Source organism: Neoarius graeffei, chromosome 19 (assembly GCF_027579695.1).
Source record: "Neoarius graeffei isolate fNeoGra1 chromosome 19, fNeoGra1.pri, whole genome shotgun sequence".
In the NCBI taxonomy this organism is placed as follows: Eukaryota; Metazoa; Chordata; class Actinopteri; order Siluriformes; family Ariidae; genus Neoarius; species Neoarius graeffei.
In genome coordinates, this window is record NC_083587.1 from 14,471,564 (window position 1) to 14,484,468 (window position 12,905).

Genomic DNA, 12,905 nt, shown 5'->3' on the forward strand with positions numbered 1-12,905 from the left:
CACCCGCTGTTGCAGTAACAGTAATAACAGTAACAGTAACCGGACGCGCCCCTGGAGAACAACCGCGATGTGAAGGCGCCCGAACCGAACCGAACCGAACCGTGAAGAGGTTTTCTGCGTGTGCGGGATTTCTCCGCACAAAGACTGAAAAAAAGGAAAAGAAAGAAAGAAAGCTAAACCCAGAGGGGATGAGATGAGCTGAGAGGCGGTGGGAGCGGTGTCCGGGCGGTGCGGTGAGGTCCGGTCCGGTCCGGTGTGCACATCCTCACACTGTCATGAAACCGGAGTCTGAAAGGCGCGGAGTCTGAACGGGTCCCGAGGTGCGGGACGAGATCCAGACCCGCAACATTAACGGAATCCCCTCCTCTACACACACACACACACACACACACTTCCTGCTCATCACGCACGGCCAGAGAAAGTTTCCTGATGGCCCTCGTCATGGAACCAGTGAGCAAATGGAGTCCCAGTCAGGTGGTGGACTGGATGAAAGGTAAGGAATGGAGATGAGTTCAATTCTTTCAAACATTTGTAGATTTCATATCATCATTGCTGTGGTTCCTGATGAGGAGAGCCGCGTTCTGGCTGTGACCAGGTGTGTGTGTGTGTGTGTGTGTCATGGTGACCGGTTCCACCATCACGTTTCTTCTCTGTCAGTGGTGTGTGCTCTGTTCTGTGGGGCTGTGAGAGGCTGAGGATCTGCTTTACACCGAATACACTCATGATGTGTGTGAGGACAAACATGGAACTTCATCACACACGAAGCAGAGAGAGAGAGAGAGATGAATGAATGAATGTTTTTGCAGTCGCAGCTGAAAAGTGAACCATCAGGTCAGTGGAAATTACGCAATAACGCACCGCCGCCGTTCTCGTGAGTGGGCGTGGCCTGTTCGACATGAGAACAGAACGAGCTGTAGACATTCCCTCAGGGCACCCCGACTAACATGTCTATTAAGCTTCAAGAACAGCACCAGCTCCTCCTCCTCTGGAGATCCCATTCTTCCTGAAGAGTTCAGACTGAAAGCACTTGGTCCAGGTGATGAGGATTAGAACAGATACTGGGATTAACTGGAAGTTCTCCCAGAGAATACCGGGATTCTCTACAACACCAGTATCAGTAACTGGATAGTTTCCTATCCAGTTCCACAAAACCTCTGTGTTCGGTCCATCTCGAAAACATTACACAAGAAAATTCATTCACTTTAGACTCATGTGACCTTTCTTTCTTTCTTTCTTTCTTTCTTTCTTTCTTTCTTTCTTTCTTTCTTTCTTTCTTTCTTTCTTTCTTTCTTTCTTTATGTCGCACCTTTTAGATGTGTAAAATGCAGCTCAAAGGGCTTTAGAGTTTAAAGTTAAAACAGAAATAAAAAAAAGCAAAAAAAAAGGAAAATAAATAAGAAAAGTGACAGGAAAAGAAAAAAATGAATAAAAAGTCAAAGTGATCTCTGATATACTGTACTGTTTCTTTTTCTTTACATTACAGGACGAATAAAGTCCATGTCTAATCATCATTTATTTGTTTGTGTTCAATCTTCGTGGATTAAATAGAGATTATTTTAACTTTAACAAATGAAAATATTGATGTAACAACAACGCTTTGGATTATTTATTCAAATCCTTACTTAGAAATAAAGCAGGAACATCAATATTTTATTCCATTTATTTTTGCATCATAGAAATATAAAGCCAGATCTCAGCTTTTTTTCTATCATGGTGTAATGACTTTGTGTCTTGTCAGTGTGGCATGTTGCTTGTAACGGCATGTCATTGTCTGTTTTTCTTTTTATATTTATTATTTATTAAAGGACAGATACATCATTGCTGTAAACGTCCTTTATTTTAAAAAGTGGTTTAGGGTTGAAAGTGGTTCTGAAGCTGCAGTGGTGGTCTCGGATTATACGCGTGTGTATGTGCGCGTGTGTGCACATGTGAGAGAGAGAGAGCAGTCACAGTCAGTGCATCTGTGAGAAAACAGGTGAGAAAGATGGTGACAGTTCAGAGCTAAAGCCTGGCGTAAGACACCCACACTCCTGCTGCGTGTGTGGGTGTGGGTGTGTGAGTGTGTGTGGGTAGGTGGATAGATGCTCTCACTTATTTTATTTGAAAGCACTGGGGCTGCATTACAGAGAAGAGAAGCGTCTTTCACTGGAGTTGATGTTGATGTATCAGTGATGTTCAGATTTTGTGTCGTTCACATGGGAATTTCCTGGGACACACACATTCTCTTTCTCTCTCTCTCTCACACACACACACACACACACACACACACACACACACACACACACACACCATTAAAGTCCTGTTACACATGTTATGTCTCTGTGGGGTTCCTCTTGGTTCTCTGGTTTCCTCCAACTTCCCAAAATGATGGTGGACTCTAAATTGACCCTTGATATGAATATGTGTGTGTGTGTGTGTGTGTGTGTGTGTGTGTGTGTGGTCCAGAGTGTATTTCCAACTCGGGCCCAGTATTCCTTGGATAGACTCTGGATCCACTGCCATCCTGAACCAGATAAATTGCTTACTGAAGATGAAAAACTTTATGAGATAGGAATAGAAATGGGTTAATGAGCATTGTGTCTGGCTCAATAAAGCTTGAGCTTCCGAATAGGGCTAAACCTCATCAAAAAATAGTAGCGTGAATCTCTCTCTCTCTCTCTCTCTCTCTCTCTCTCTCTCTCTCTCTCTCTCAATCTATCTATCTATCTCCATACTGTAGATAAATAAAAGCAGTGTGTTTAATTCAAGCTCTTTTGTCCCTATCATTTGTCATGTGTCAGGAGAACTGATGACGCTGATGAAAAAGCTCTTCTGAGAGAGAGAGAGTGAGTTTGTGTGGTTGTGATGAAAAAGCCATTGTTGGATTATATGAACAAGTTGTGCGTCTGTGGCTCATAATGGGTTGGAGTGTGTGAGTCAGACAGCCGCGGTGCGCTTGAGAGATCAGTGTGTGTCGTGTTCAGCCTCGAGCCTACACGTTACACTCAGCCAGTGCAGCGTTACTTAACAAGGCTGACAGAAAAACAGGACGAGCACCGAAATGCTATGTCTTCCTCACAAATCAGACGTTAGCTCCCATGGATAAAGAACTTTCACCTGTGGAAAAGAATGAAACAAAGGAAAAGACATTTTTGATGACTGGATTTTCCTCCTGCACAGTTCTTCTCATTTCCTGTTATTTATTTATTTATTTATATGCAAACCGAGCAGCGGTTATCGATCTTAGACGCAACATGAGAGAATGAAATGCTACGGTAGTTGTCGGTTTGTGTCAGGTCACCTTTCTTTGGTGTAGGTACCAGACCAGCTGTTCCCCATCCTTTTGGTCAATTTCAATTATAGGTCTCACTGCAAAATTTGAGCAGGTTCAATCTCACTTTTGGCATTTTCCCAAATTCTGGTGCGAGCCCATTGAGACTTGGAGCTTTACTGTTCTGTAACTATCGAATGGTTGCGTCAAGTTCAGCTAATGCCAGAATGCCTTGTTTGATATTGGGTGAAGGTGTCAAAAACATTCTCAGTTCGAACTTGGTCATTATGTGAAACTGGATAAACGTTCAGTAAATTTTTGAAGTGGTTCTACCAAATTTTGAGGTGATAAATATGAGACGATGAGTTCTTTTGCCTGAAAGTTGCTTCACAAGATCCCAGGTGGTTTTGATGATAAAGGCAACTGCTGGGGTTTCAAACAAGCGAAGAATGTCATTTGTGTACCTGTCTTCATAACAAACAAATGTTCTACTTAGTTTGATTTGAGCACGTCGGACATTTCTGATGGATGCTTGAAGAGCTTCTTTGTGTGCTGAAACAACTGAATCAGTGTCAACTGTTTTTGTGGTTTCTGAGGTCTGGGATGTCAAGTCAAGTTTATTTGTTTAGTACTTTTAACAACAGACATTGTTGCAAAGCAGCTTTACAGAAAATTAAAGACTTTAAACATGAGCTAATTTTATCCCTAATTTATCTCCAATGAGCAAGCCTGTGGCCACGGTGGCAAAGAAAAACTCCCTCAGAGGACATGAGGAAGAAACCTTGAGAGGAACCAGACTCAAAAGGGAACCCATCCTCATTTGGGTGATAACAGATAGCGTGATTATAAATAACTGGCTTCTATAACTGTGTCCTGTAGAGTCTCATCTCATCTCATCTCATTATCTCTAGCCGCTTTATCCTTCTACAGGGTCGCAGGCAAGCTGGAGCCTATCCCAGCTGACTACGGGCGAAAGGCGGGGTACACCCTGGACAAGTCGCCAGGTCATCACAGGGCTGACACATAGACACAGACAACCATTCACACTCACATTCACACCTACGGTCAATTTAGAGTCACCAGTTAACCTAACCTGCATGTCTTTGGACTGTGGGGGAAACCGGAGCACCCGGAGGAAACCCACGCGGACACGGGGAGAACATGCAAACTCCACACAGAAAGGCCCTCGCCGGCCCCGGGGCTCGAACCCAGGACCTTCTTGCTGTGAGGCGACAGCGCTAACCACTACACCACCGTGCCGCCCCCTCCTGTAGAGTCACAGAGTATAACTGTGTAACCAGGAAATTCATTATAGTTTTAACATGAAGTCTGTTTTGTTGAAGTTATAAACTTTTCATTGATGGAAACTTGAGTGCAAAACTGTTCATGACAACTGCAGTCCTAAAGTTAGTAAGTCAACTGCAGTCCTCAGACATTAATGCATTACTGTAAGTGTCCAGAGCGTCTTCCAAGTGCGACTTTCAACTGTCCATATGGGGCCGTCCTCCACAGGAGCGATGTGATGAGACTCCAGCCAGACATAGGGCACCAGGATGACTCAGGCAGGTCTGAGGAGCAGAAGAGGTCAGCATCTCTGGTGTCACAGGATTGTCATGTAACTCAAAGGGGGGGGGGGGGGGGGCAGAGAAAGACAAAACACAGGTTGTTAGTCAAGTCAAGTTTATTTGTATAGTGCTTTTAACAATAAACATTGTCGCAAAGCAGCTTTACAGAATTTGCACGACTTAAAATATGAGCTAATTTTATCCCTAATCTATCCCCAATGAGCACGCCTGTGCCGACGGTGGCAAGGAAAAACTCCCTCAGACGACATGAGGAAGAAACCTCGAGAGGAGCCAGACTCAAAAGGGAACCCATCCTCATTTGGGTAACAACAGACAACATGACTATAACATTAACAGTCTTAACATAAAGTCAGCTTTGTTGATGCTATAAACCCCCCACCAACAGAAACCTGAGCGCAAAACGGTTCACGACAACCGCAGTCCCAAAGTCAGCAAGTCAACTGCAGTCCTAAAGTCAGCAAGTCAACTGCAGTCCTAAAGCCAGCAAGTCAACTGCAGTCTCCAGCCACAAAAGCACCACTGCAAGAGTCCAGAGCGTCCTCCAGGCATGACCCCCAACTGTCCACATGGGGCCACCCTCCACGGGAGCGATGCTTTGAGACTCAAACCAGACACAATATTTCTAGGTTGTTAGGTATGCCCAATGTCATCTAAAGAGTAAGACCAGTGTACGTTTTGAGCTGAGTGCAAGCAGGGACTCTGGCAAAACTAACTATGACAGAATAACTAAAAGGGGAGAGCCAGAATGTAACAGACATAAGGGAGCCCTGGGACATAAAGCAGGCAGCCACTACACCGTCAACAAACCAGAGTGAGCAGGTGAGAGTGGGGGGTGACAGCATCCATACATCTCAGTTTACCAAAGCACTCTATGCCTGCGCCCCGAACACTACTTCGAAGGCTGTTCCATAACTGTGGGCCTTTGTAAGAAAAGGCTCTGCCCCCTATTGTAGCCTTCACTATATGAGGTACCAACAGATAGCATGCACCTTTTGATCTAAGTAAGCATGGCAGATCATAAAAGACCAGAAGTTTACTCAGGTACTGTGGTGCGAGACCATTCAGTACTTTAAAGGTCAATAGTAGTATTTTATAATGAATACGAAATTTGATAGGGAGCCAATGCAGTGTGGATAAGACAGGGGTGATGTGGTCATATCTTCTAATTCTAGTAAGGGCTTTTGCTGCTGCATTTTGAAGTAACTGGAGCTTGTTTATGCACTTATTGGAACATCCAGACAGTAACGCCAGGGATGTTGTGGGATGTTATTGGGGAGCTTACCGGTTATGATGTCGTTGTCCAGCCGGATATAGTCTGGGTGGTGTTGAGTGCTGTTTTGTTCCCAACTGTTTCTCAGTAAAGTCTCTTGCTAAACTGACACCTTGCGTTGTGATCCCTCATCCTTTCCTTAAACTGGCATGGTGGCAGTGCTTTTCGGACTCACGTTCTGAAGTAAAAAGATGGAGTAAACTCCGCGTGGGCTCCGTTATCCGGTCAAGGGGATCACAGGTGGATAATAAACGCCATCTCCAAGTCGCAGGGTGAAAGTAGGTCAACATGGCTGCTTCGCACAGAGCACCGAAGCAGTGGTGCTTAACGAAGATAGAAACGGTCAACTCATTCGAGAATTGGTGTCAGAATCTCTTGTACACGCTGTCCCTGGACAATGAGTTTGCTCCTTTCCTGGTCGGCGGTGTGCAGTGGGAGAGTAAGTCCCGAGCATCGCCATTCAGAGGATTTGTGGACGATCCGGAGTCTGTTCCTGCCGCGCAGCGCCGTACTAAGGAGCGCAAAGTAAGCATGCTTGAAATAATGCTCGGACAAATAGCGAATTATTGTCCTGTGATCTCACGTCGCTCAATTGTGAAAAACTCTACTTCTGTTGACCAAATATGGCAGACAATCCGACAGCATTATGGCTTTCAGTGTACTGGGGCTCATTTCATTGACTTTGTTGCTATTAAGTTAGAGCCCAATGAGAGACCTGAGGACTTATATCAACGCTTAATGGCATTTATGGAGGACAATTTGCTACGTAAAGACTCTGGCATTAGCCATATGGGGGTTGCTGTGACAGAAAATGAGGAACTTTCCTCCTCTCTGGAAAATTTTGTTGTTCTCACATGGCTTCGCCTGATACACACTGACTTGCCTAAACTAGTGAAACAGCGGTATGGCACTGAACTGAGGTCGCGCACACTAGCGTCCGTAAAGCCAGAGATTTCACAAGCCCTGGACTCATTGCTGGATGAGGTGCAGGCCTCTGAGGATGCTAGAGCGATACGTGCTGCTGTGTCTGAGCTTCCCAAGAGGAGGAGCTTCTCTGTCCAGCCAAAGAAATCATGCCCCCTGTGCAAAGAGGCCAGGAGGCCTGACAGCCATTTCCTCAGCAAGTGCCCCTTTCTCCCTCCTCATGATAAGTTGTACATGGCAAAGACCCGCCAGGTACTAGGTGAGCAGAGTGATGTGTCAGATGTCTCTGAGGATGACGAGGCAGCAGCGCCCTCTCTTGTGCAGCGGGTGCTAATAAAACAGTCCCCTTACATTGACGCCTTCCACAACCATCTGCCTGTGCGGCTTACCATTGATAGTGGAGCAACAGGCAACATGATGAGGGCCTCCTGTGCAACGAGACTGGGCATCACCGTCACAAGTAGTACACAATCTGCACACCAGGCAGACGGCTCGTCCCCCTTGAGGGTCATGGGAGAGATACAAACTTACTTTCAGAGAGATAACCAGAAGCTTTACTTTGAAGGACTTGTTGTGGAGAATCTTGACTCAGACATTTTAGCTGGCATCCCCTTTATGATAAGGAATGATGTCTCTGTCAGACCTGCCAAGCACCAGGTTTGTTTAGGGGAGAGCACCTACAGTTACGGAGCACAGCCAGTGGCCACAGACAGACATGCCGTGCGGCGCGCTCATGTGATACGTGCCCGGGCCAGAGCTACGGTGTGGCTTGGAGAGTACATTGAGTTCGAGCTACCCCCTGACCTGTGTGATGTGGACAAAGAGCTGGCAATCGAGCCTCACATTGGCTCCTCACATGAATTGGCAGATGTACACCAGTGGCCTGCCCCCGCCATGGTTCGTAGTGTGTCCGGGAAAATCCGCATCCCCAACTTGACTGGTCTTGACTAGTGGTACACAAAAATGCCCATGTCTGCCAAGTACGTTCCACATATGTGCCCCCGACTAGCGATGCAACTGCCTCACCACCCCATAAAGCTACGTCAACTAGCACGCCGCTCCGCCACTCTGTTTTGCATTCTAGCCTCGTGCACCTGGACCCAGATAATATAATGCCCTCAGACATCAGAGACAAATTTTGTGCACTGCACAAGGAGTTTGACGAGGTGTTTGACCCACATTTTAAGGGGTATAATGGCGCTGTTGGCCCTTTCCAAGCCAGAGTGCATATGGGGCCAGTCCAACCCCCACAGCGCAAAGGCAGGGTGCCACAGTACTCCAGGGGCCAGCTTCAGGAGCTTCAGGCTCAGTTCGATATGTTGGAAGGTATGGGGGTCTTCAGAAAGCTGGAAGACGTTGACATTGATGTGGAGTACGTCAATCCTTCATTCCTCATCAAGAAGTCAGATGGGGGCTTTCGCCTCGTTACGGCGTTCGCGGATGTTGGCCGGTACAGTAAGCCTCAGCCCTTATTAATGCCGGATGTCAACTCCACTCTTCGCCTGATAGCCCAGTGGAAGTACGTAATTGCGACAGACCTCACAAAAGCCTTCTACCAGATTCCACTGTCCAGAGACTCATGGAAGTACTGTGGCGTTGTCACCCCGTTTAAAGGCATACGTGTATATGTGTGGAGTGCCATGGGCATGCCGGGGTCAGAGACGGCGCTGGAGGGGCTGACATGTAGGGTGTTCGGTGAGCTACTCGAACAAGGACAGGTTGCCAAGGTAGCTGATGACTTGTACTGTGGAGCAGACACTCTTGAGGCCCTGGTAGCAGTATGGAGAAGAATGCTGTCTGCTTTGTGCCAATGTGGACTGCACCTGTCGGCCACCAAGACCACTATTGCACCAGTTCAGACCACCATTCTGGGCTGGGTGTGGTGCCAGGGGACCATCCAAGCCAGTCCACACCGTGTGTCTACACTTGCCTCATGTCCTGAGCCAAAGACCGTGACTGGGCTGCACTCGTTCATCGGGGCATACAAGGTGCTGTCCCGTGTGCTCAAAGACTGCGCAAACATGCTTGCCCCTCTGGATGATGCTGTTGCTGGGCGCAATTCTAAGGACGGTATTCACTGGACAGATGAGTTGCCGAGTGCCTTTAGCTGGGCTCAGAGCATGCTGTCTACACACCACGCCATTACTCTGCCCTGGCCTGAGGATCAGTTATGGATTGTCACAGATGGTGCCATCAGGGAGCCTGGCCTGGGTGCAACACTCTACGTTACTCACAAGGATACAGTGAAAGTTGCTGGATACTTTAGTGCCAAGTTGCGGAAGAATCAGATATCCTGGCTGCCTTGCGAGGTGGAGGCCTTGTCCATAGCAGCTGCTGTGAAGCACTTTGCACCGTACATAATCCAGTCCTCCCAGAAAACGTGTGTGTTAACTGATAGTAAACCATGCGTTCAGGCCTTTGAAAAGCTGTGCAGAGGAGAGTTCTCGGCGAGCCCACGGGTCACAACGTTCCTGTCCACCGCCAGCCGTTTTCAGGTTCTAGTACGGCATGTAGCAGGCGCAGCCATTCTGCCATCCGACTTTGCCAGTCGCAATGCACCTGAGTGCACCAATCCCGTATGCCAGATATGCTCCTTTGTCCGCTCCACTGCTGAGACTGTCGTGTGCCAAGTGACTGTGGATGACATAATGGGAGGGTCTCAGAAGCTGCCCTTCACCAGCAGGTCGGCGTGGCTGGCTATACAGTCTGAGTGTTCGGACCTCAGGAGAGTGTGTGCCCATCTCCGGCAGGGGACGCGGCCGTCAAAGAAACTCACCAGTATTCGTGATGTGAAGCGTTATTTGCATGTCGCTACATTATCCAAAGATGGCTTGTTGGTTGTTCGCCGGCACACTCCCCTTGCCGCCTCTACGGACTGCATTATTGTACCCAGGCCCGTCCTAGATGGTCTACTCACTGCTCTTCACATCTCTCTGGGACACCCAGTGTACACCCAGATGAAGACAGTTGTACAGCGCTACTTTTATGCGTTGGACATGGACTCTGCTGTACAACACGCAACGAATGGCTGCCATCAGTGCGCGGCCTTGAGGAAAGCTCCGGTGTTCATGCATGATCAGATGACCGGTGACCCTCCCGAGGTTGTGGGCTCTTCTTTCGCAACAGATGCTTTCAGGTGGGAGCGGCAGTGCATCCTAGTTATCCGTGAGTGCGTAACATCATTCACCGTGGCCTGCCTCATCGAAGATGAGCACCGTGAGACTCTCAGAGAGGCCTTACTCCATTTATGCGTGGGGTTGTGCCCTCTCGATGGCCCTTCGGCAGTGATCAGAACTGACCCGGCACCTGGCTTCGCTGCACTGGCCGGAGATAAGACTTTGACCAAGGACAGGCTGGCTATCGAAGTGGGGAGTGCAAAGAACGTCAACAAAAACCTAGTTGCTGAGAGAGCCATACAGGAACTTCAGGGGGAGATTCTATGTATTGAGCCTAATTGCAGAGCTGTCACTCCCCTGTTGCTGTCCCTCGCTGTCGCGCGCTTGAACAGTAGGGTGAGGTCCCGCGGGCTGTCCGCCCGTGAGATGTTGTTCCAGAGGGACCAGTTTTCTCACAGACAGTTGCCTGTCGATGACCAGGTCCTCATCATGTCACAGCACTTACAGCGCATTTCCAACCACCCACATAGCATGAGGTCTAAGACTCCCTCTGGTTGTATGCCTGCGCCCGTCCCTGTGCGCGTAGGTGACCTTGTATACCTCTACGGGGATCGTAACAAGTCCAAGGCCCGGGACAGGTACCTGGTTGTTGCAGTGGACGGGGCATGGTGCAATATTCAAAAGTTTACTGGCTCCCAGTTACGCCGCACCTCCTATAGAGTCAAGCTGAGCGACTGCTACAGGGTGGAGGAATTGACTGCTACCTGGAACTCGCCAGCCACCAGCGGCCCAGCATCAGAGGACGAATCTGATGGGGGGCCTGAGGACCCTCTGCCACAGGGCTCTGATATACCCCCAGCTATCGCAGAGCCTCCTCCTGTCCTTCGCCTGCCGTGTGATTATGAGAATCAAGAGGATTCAGTGGCGCCGTGCGAAGATATGCACACGGTGGCACCCCCTGAGGACACTCAGGACATCGTGCCGCCACCAGAGAATGTGCCCAGGCGCTCTGGGAGACAGCGGCGCAAGCCTGACAGACTGGCTGGTTATTTGCTATATTGATGACTGTTGGTAATGTCTTGTTCAGTTAATACTGATGGGTGTGAGGGGGTAGTTTAACATTGTTTGGGTAGTGGTACGTCATGGGCGGGGGGAGGTTATGTTGTAAAGGAAAAGAGGGTAGCGCCAGGGATGTTGTGGGATGTTAGTGGGGAGCTTACCGGTTATGACGTAGTTGTCCAGCCGGATATAGTCCGGGTAGTGTTGAGTGCTGTTTTGTTCCCGAATGTTTCTCAGTAAAGTCTCTTGCTAAATTGACACCTTGCGTTGTGATCCCTCATCCTTTCCTTAAACTGGCGTAAGGCATTACAGTAGTCCAACCTAGAGGTAACAAAGGCATGAACTAGTTTTTCTGCATCATGTAGTGACATTATATTTCTTATCTTAGCAATATTTCTGAGATGAAAGAAAGCTATCGGGGTAATGTTATCAACATGAGTTTCAAATGAAAGACTGGAGTCAATGATCACCCCAAGGTCTTTTACTGCTGCACGTGAAGAAACAGAAAGGCCATCCAGAGTTACTGTGTAATCAGAAAACCTACTTCTAGCTGCATATGGATGTAGACGTTGTTCTCCTTTTTTGGTTGCAATGGAAACAAAAGTTGCATAATCTTGATCAGCAAGAGAACAACTATTGAAATCAGCCACAACAGTGTCATCAGTACATGTTGCTCATGATCGATCAGGTACGAGAGCTTTCCATGACAGTTTTTTGGCAATAGGTCATTTCAGACAACGAAGACAAAGCTTTAATGTAGTTGTGACAATGTGATGATCATTGCCTACAGGGTTGGATGACGAAAAGGCCTGGCAATCATTAATGTGCCATCTTTTGCAGTACATACAGGAATCAATTTGAGAGAGAATGCCCCCAGGGGATCTGAAAGTCCACAGCTTTTTTGTTCCTGAAATGACGTATTCCTTATAATAAGGTTGTGCTGCTCAATGAAGTCACTAAGAAGTAAGCCATTGCGATTTGTTGCAGTATGCTTCGAGAAAGCCTTAGAAATTTGAGTGTTCATGTTGCCACCGATAAAGAGCATTGAGTGGTGTGGAACTTCCTTGACTGCATTGTTAAGTTTGTTGTAAAATTCTAAAACAACATCATCTGAAAGGCTGTTATGTGGAGAGTAGCAGGATATTACAACTGTCTTGGGATTTCCTTTGAAGGTGGCAACAGAGAGAAGTAGAGGAAGTAGTTTTGTATTGATGGCAAGGCCGACCCCATGAACTGAAGCACCATGGTCATTGCGGACAGCTGATGCAGTGAATAAAGTTGTTGCTCCAAGATTACGAGCGACGATATCCAGGTCAGAATCAGAATGTACAAAGCGATGTTCATGGATGCAGGTTACAGATATGTTGGACTCAATTGTAAGTTTGTCAAGTTCAGCTTGTGATAATGTACTGTAGATTGGGTGTCACAGTGGTGTAGTGGTTAGCACTGTAGCCTCACAGCAAGAAGGTCCTGGGTCTGAGCCCAGTGACCAACGGGGGCCTTTCTGTGTGGAGTTTGCATGTTCTCCCCGTGTCTGTGTGGGTTTCCTCCGGGTGCTCTGGTTTCCCCCACAGTCCAAAGACATGCAGGTTAGGCTAATTGGAGGCTCTAAATTGACCATAGGTCAAAAATGATTTCTGTCACTTGTTGCCTTGTCCCATAGATAGACTTGAAGTCTGCTGTCTTTGAAAGCAATTTTA

At 47.6% G+C, this 12,905-nt stretch overlaps 1 protein-coding gene across 1 annotated transcript in view; it reads left to right on the top strand.

Annotated features, from left to right (window-relative positions):
- Window positions 1-429: 429 nt before the first annotated feature.
- Window positions 430-12,905, top strand: part of cnksr2a (connector enhancer of kinase suppressor of Ras 2a) — a 172,868-nt gene continuing 160,392 nt past the window's right edge. The window contains exon 1 of the mRNA XM_060900564.1: window positions 430-493. Within this exon, the coding sequence (XP_060756547.1) occupies window positions 430-493 (64 nt within the window). The remainder of the gene's footprint in view (window positions 494-12,905) is intronic.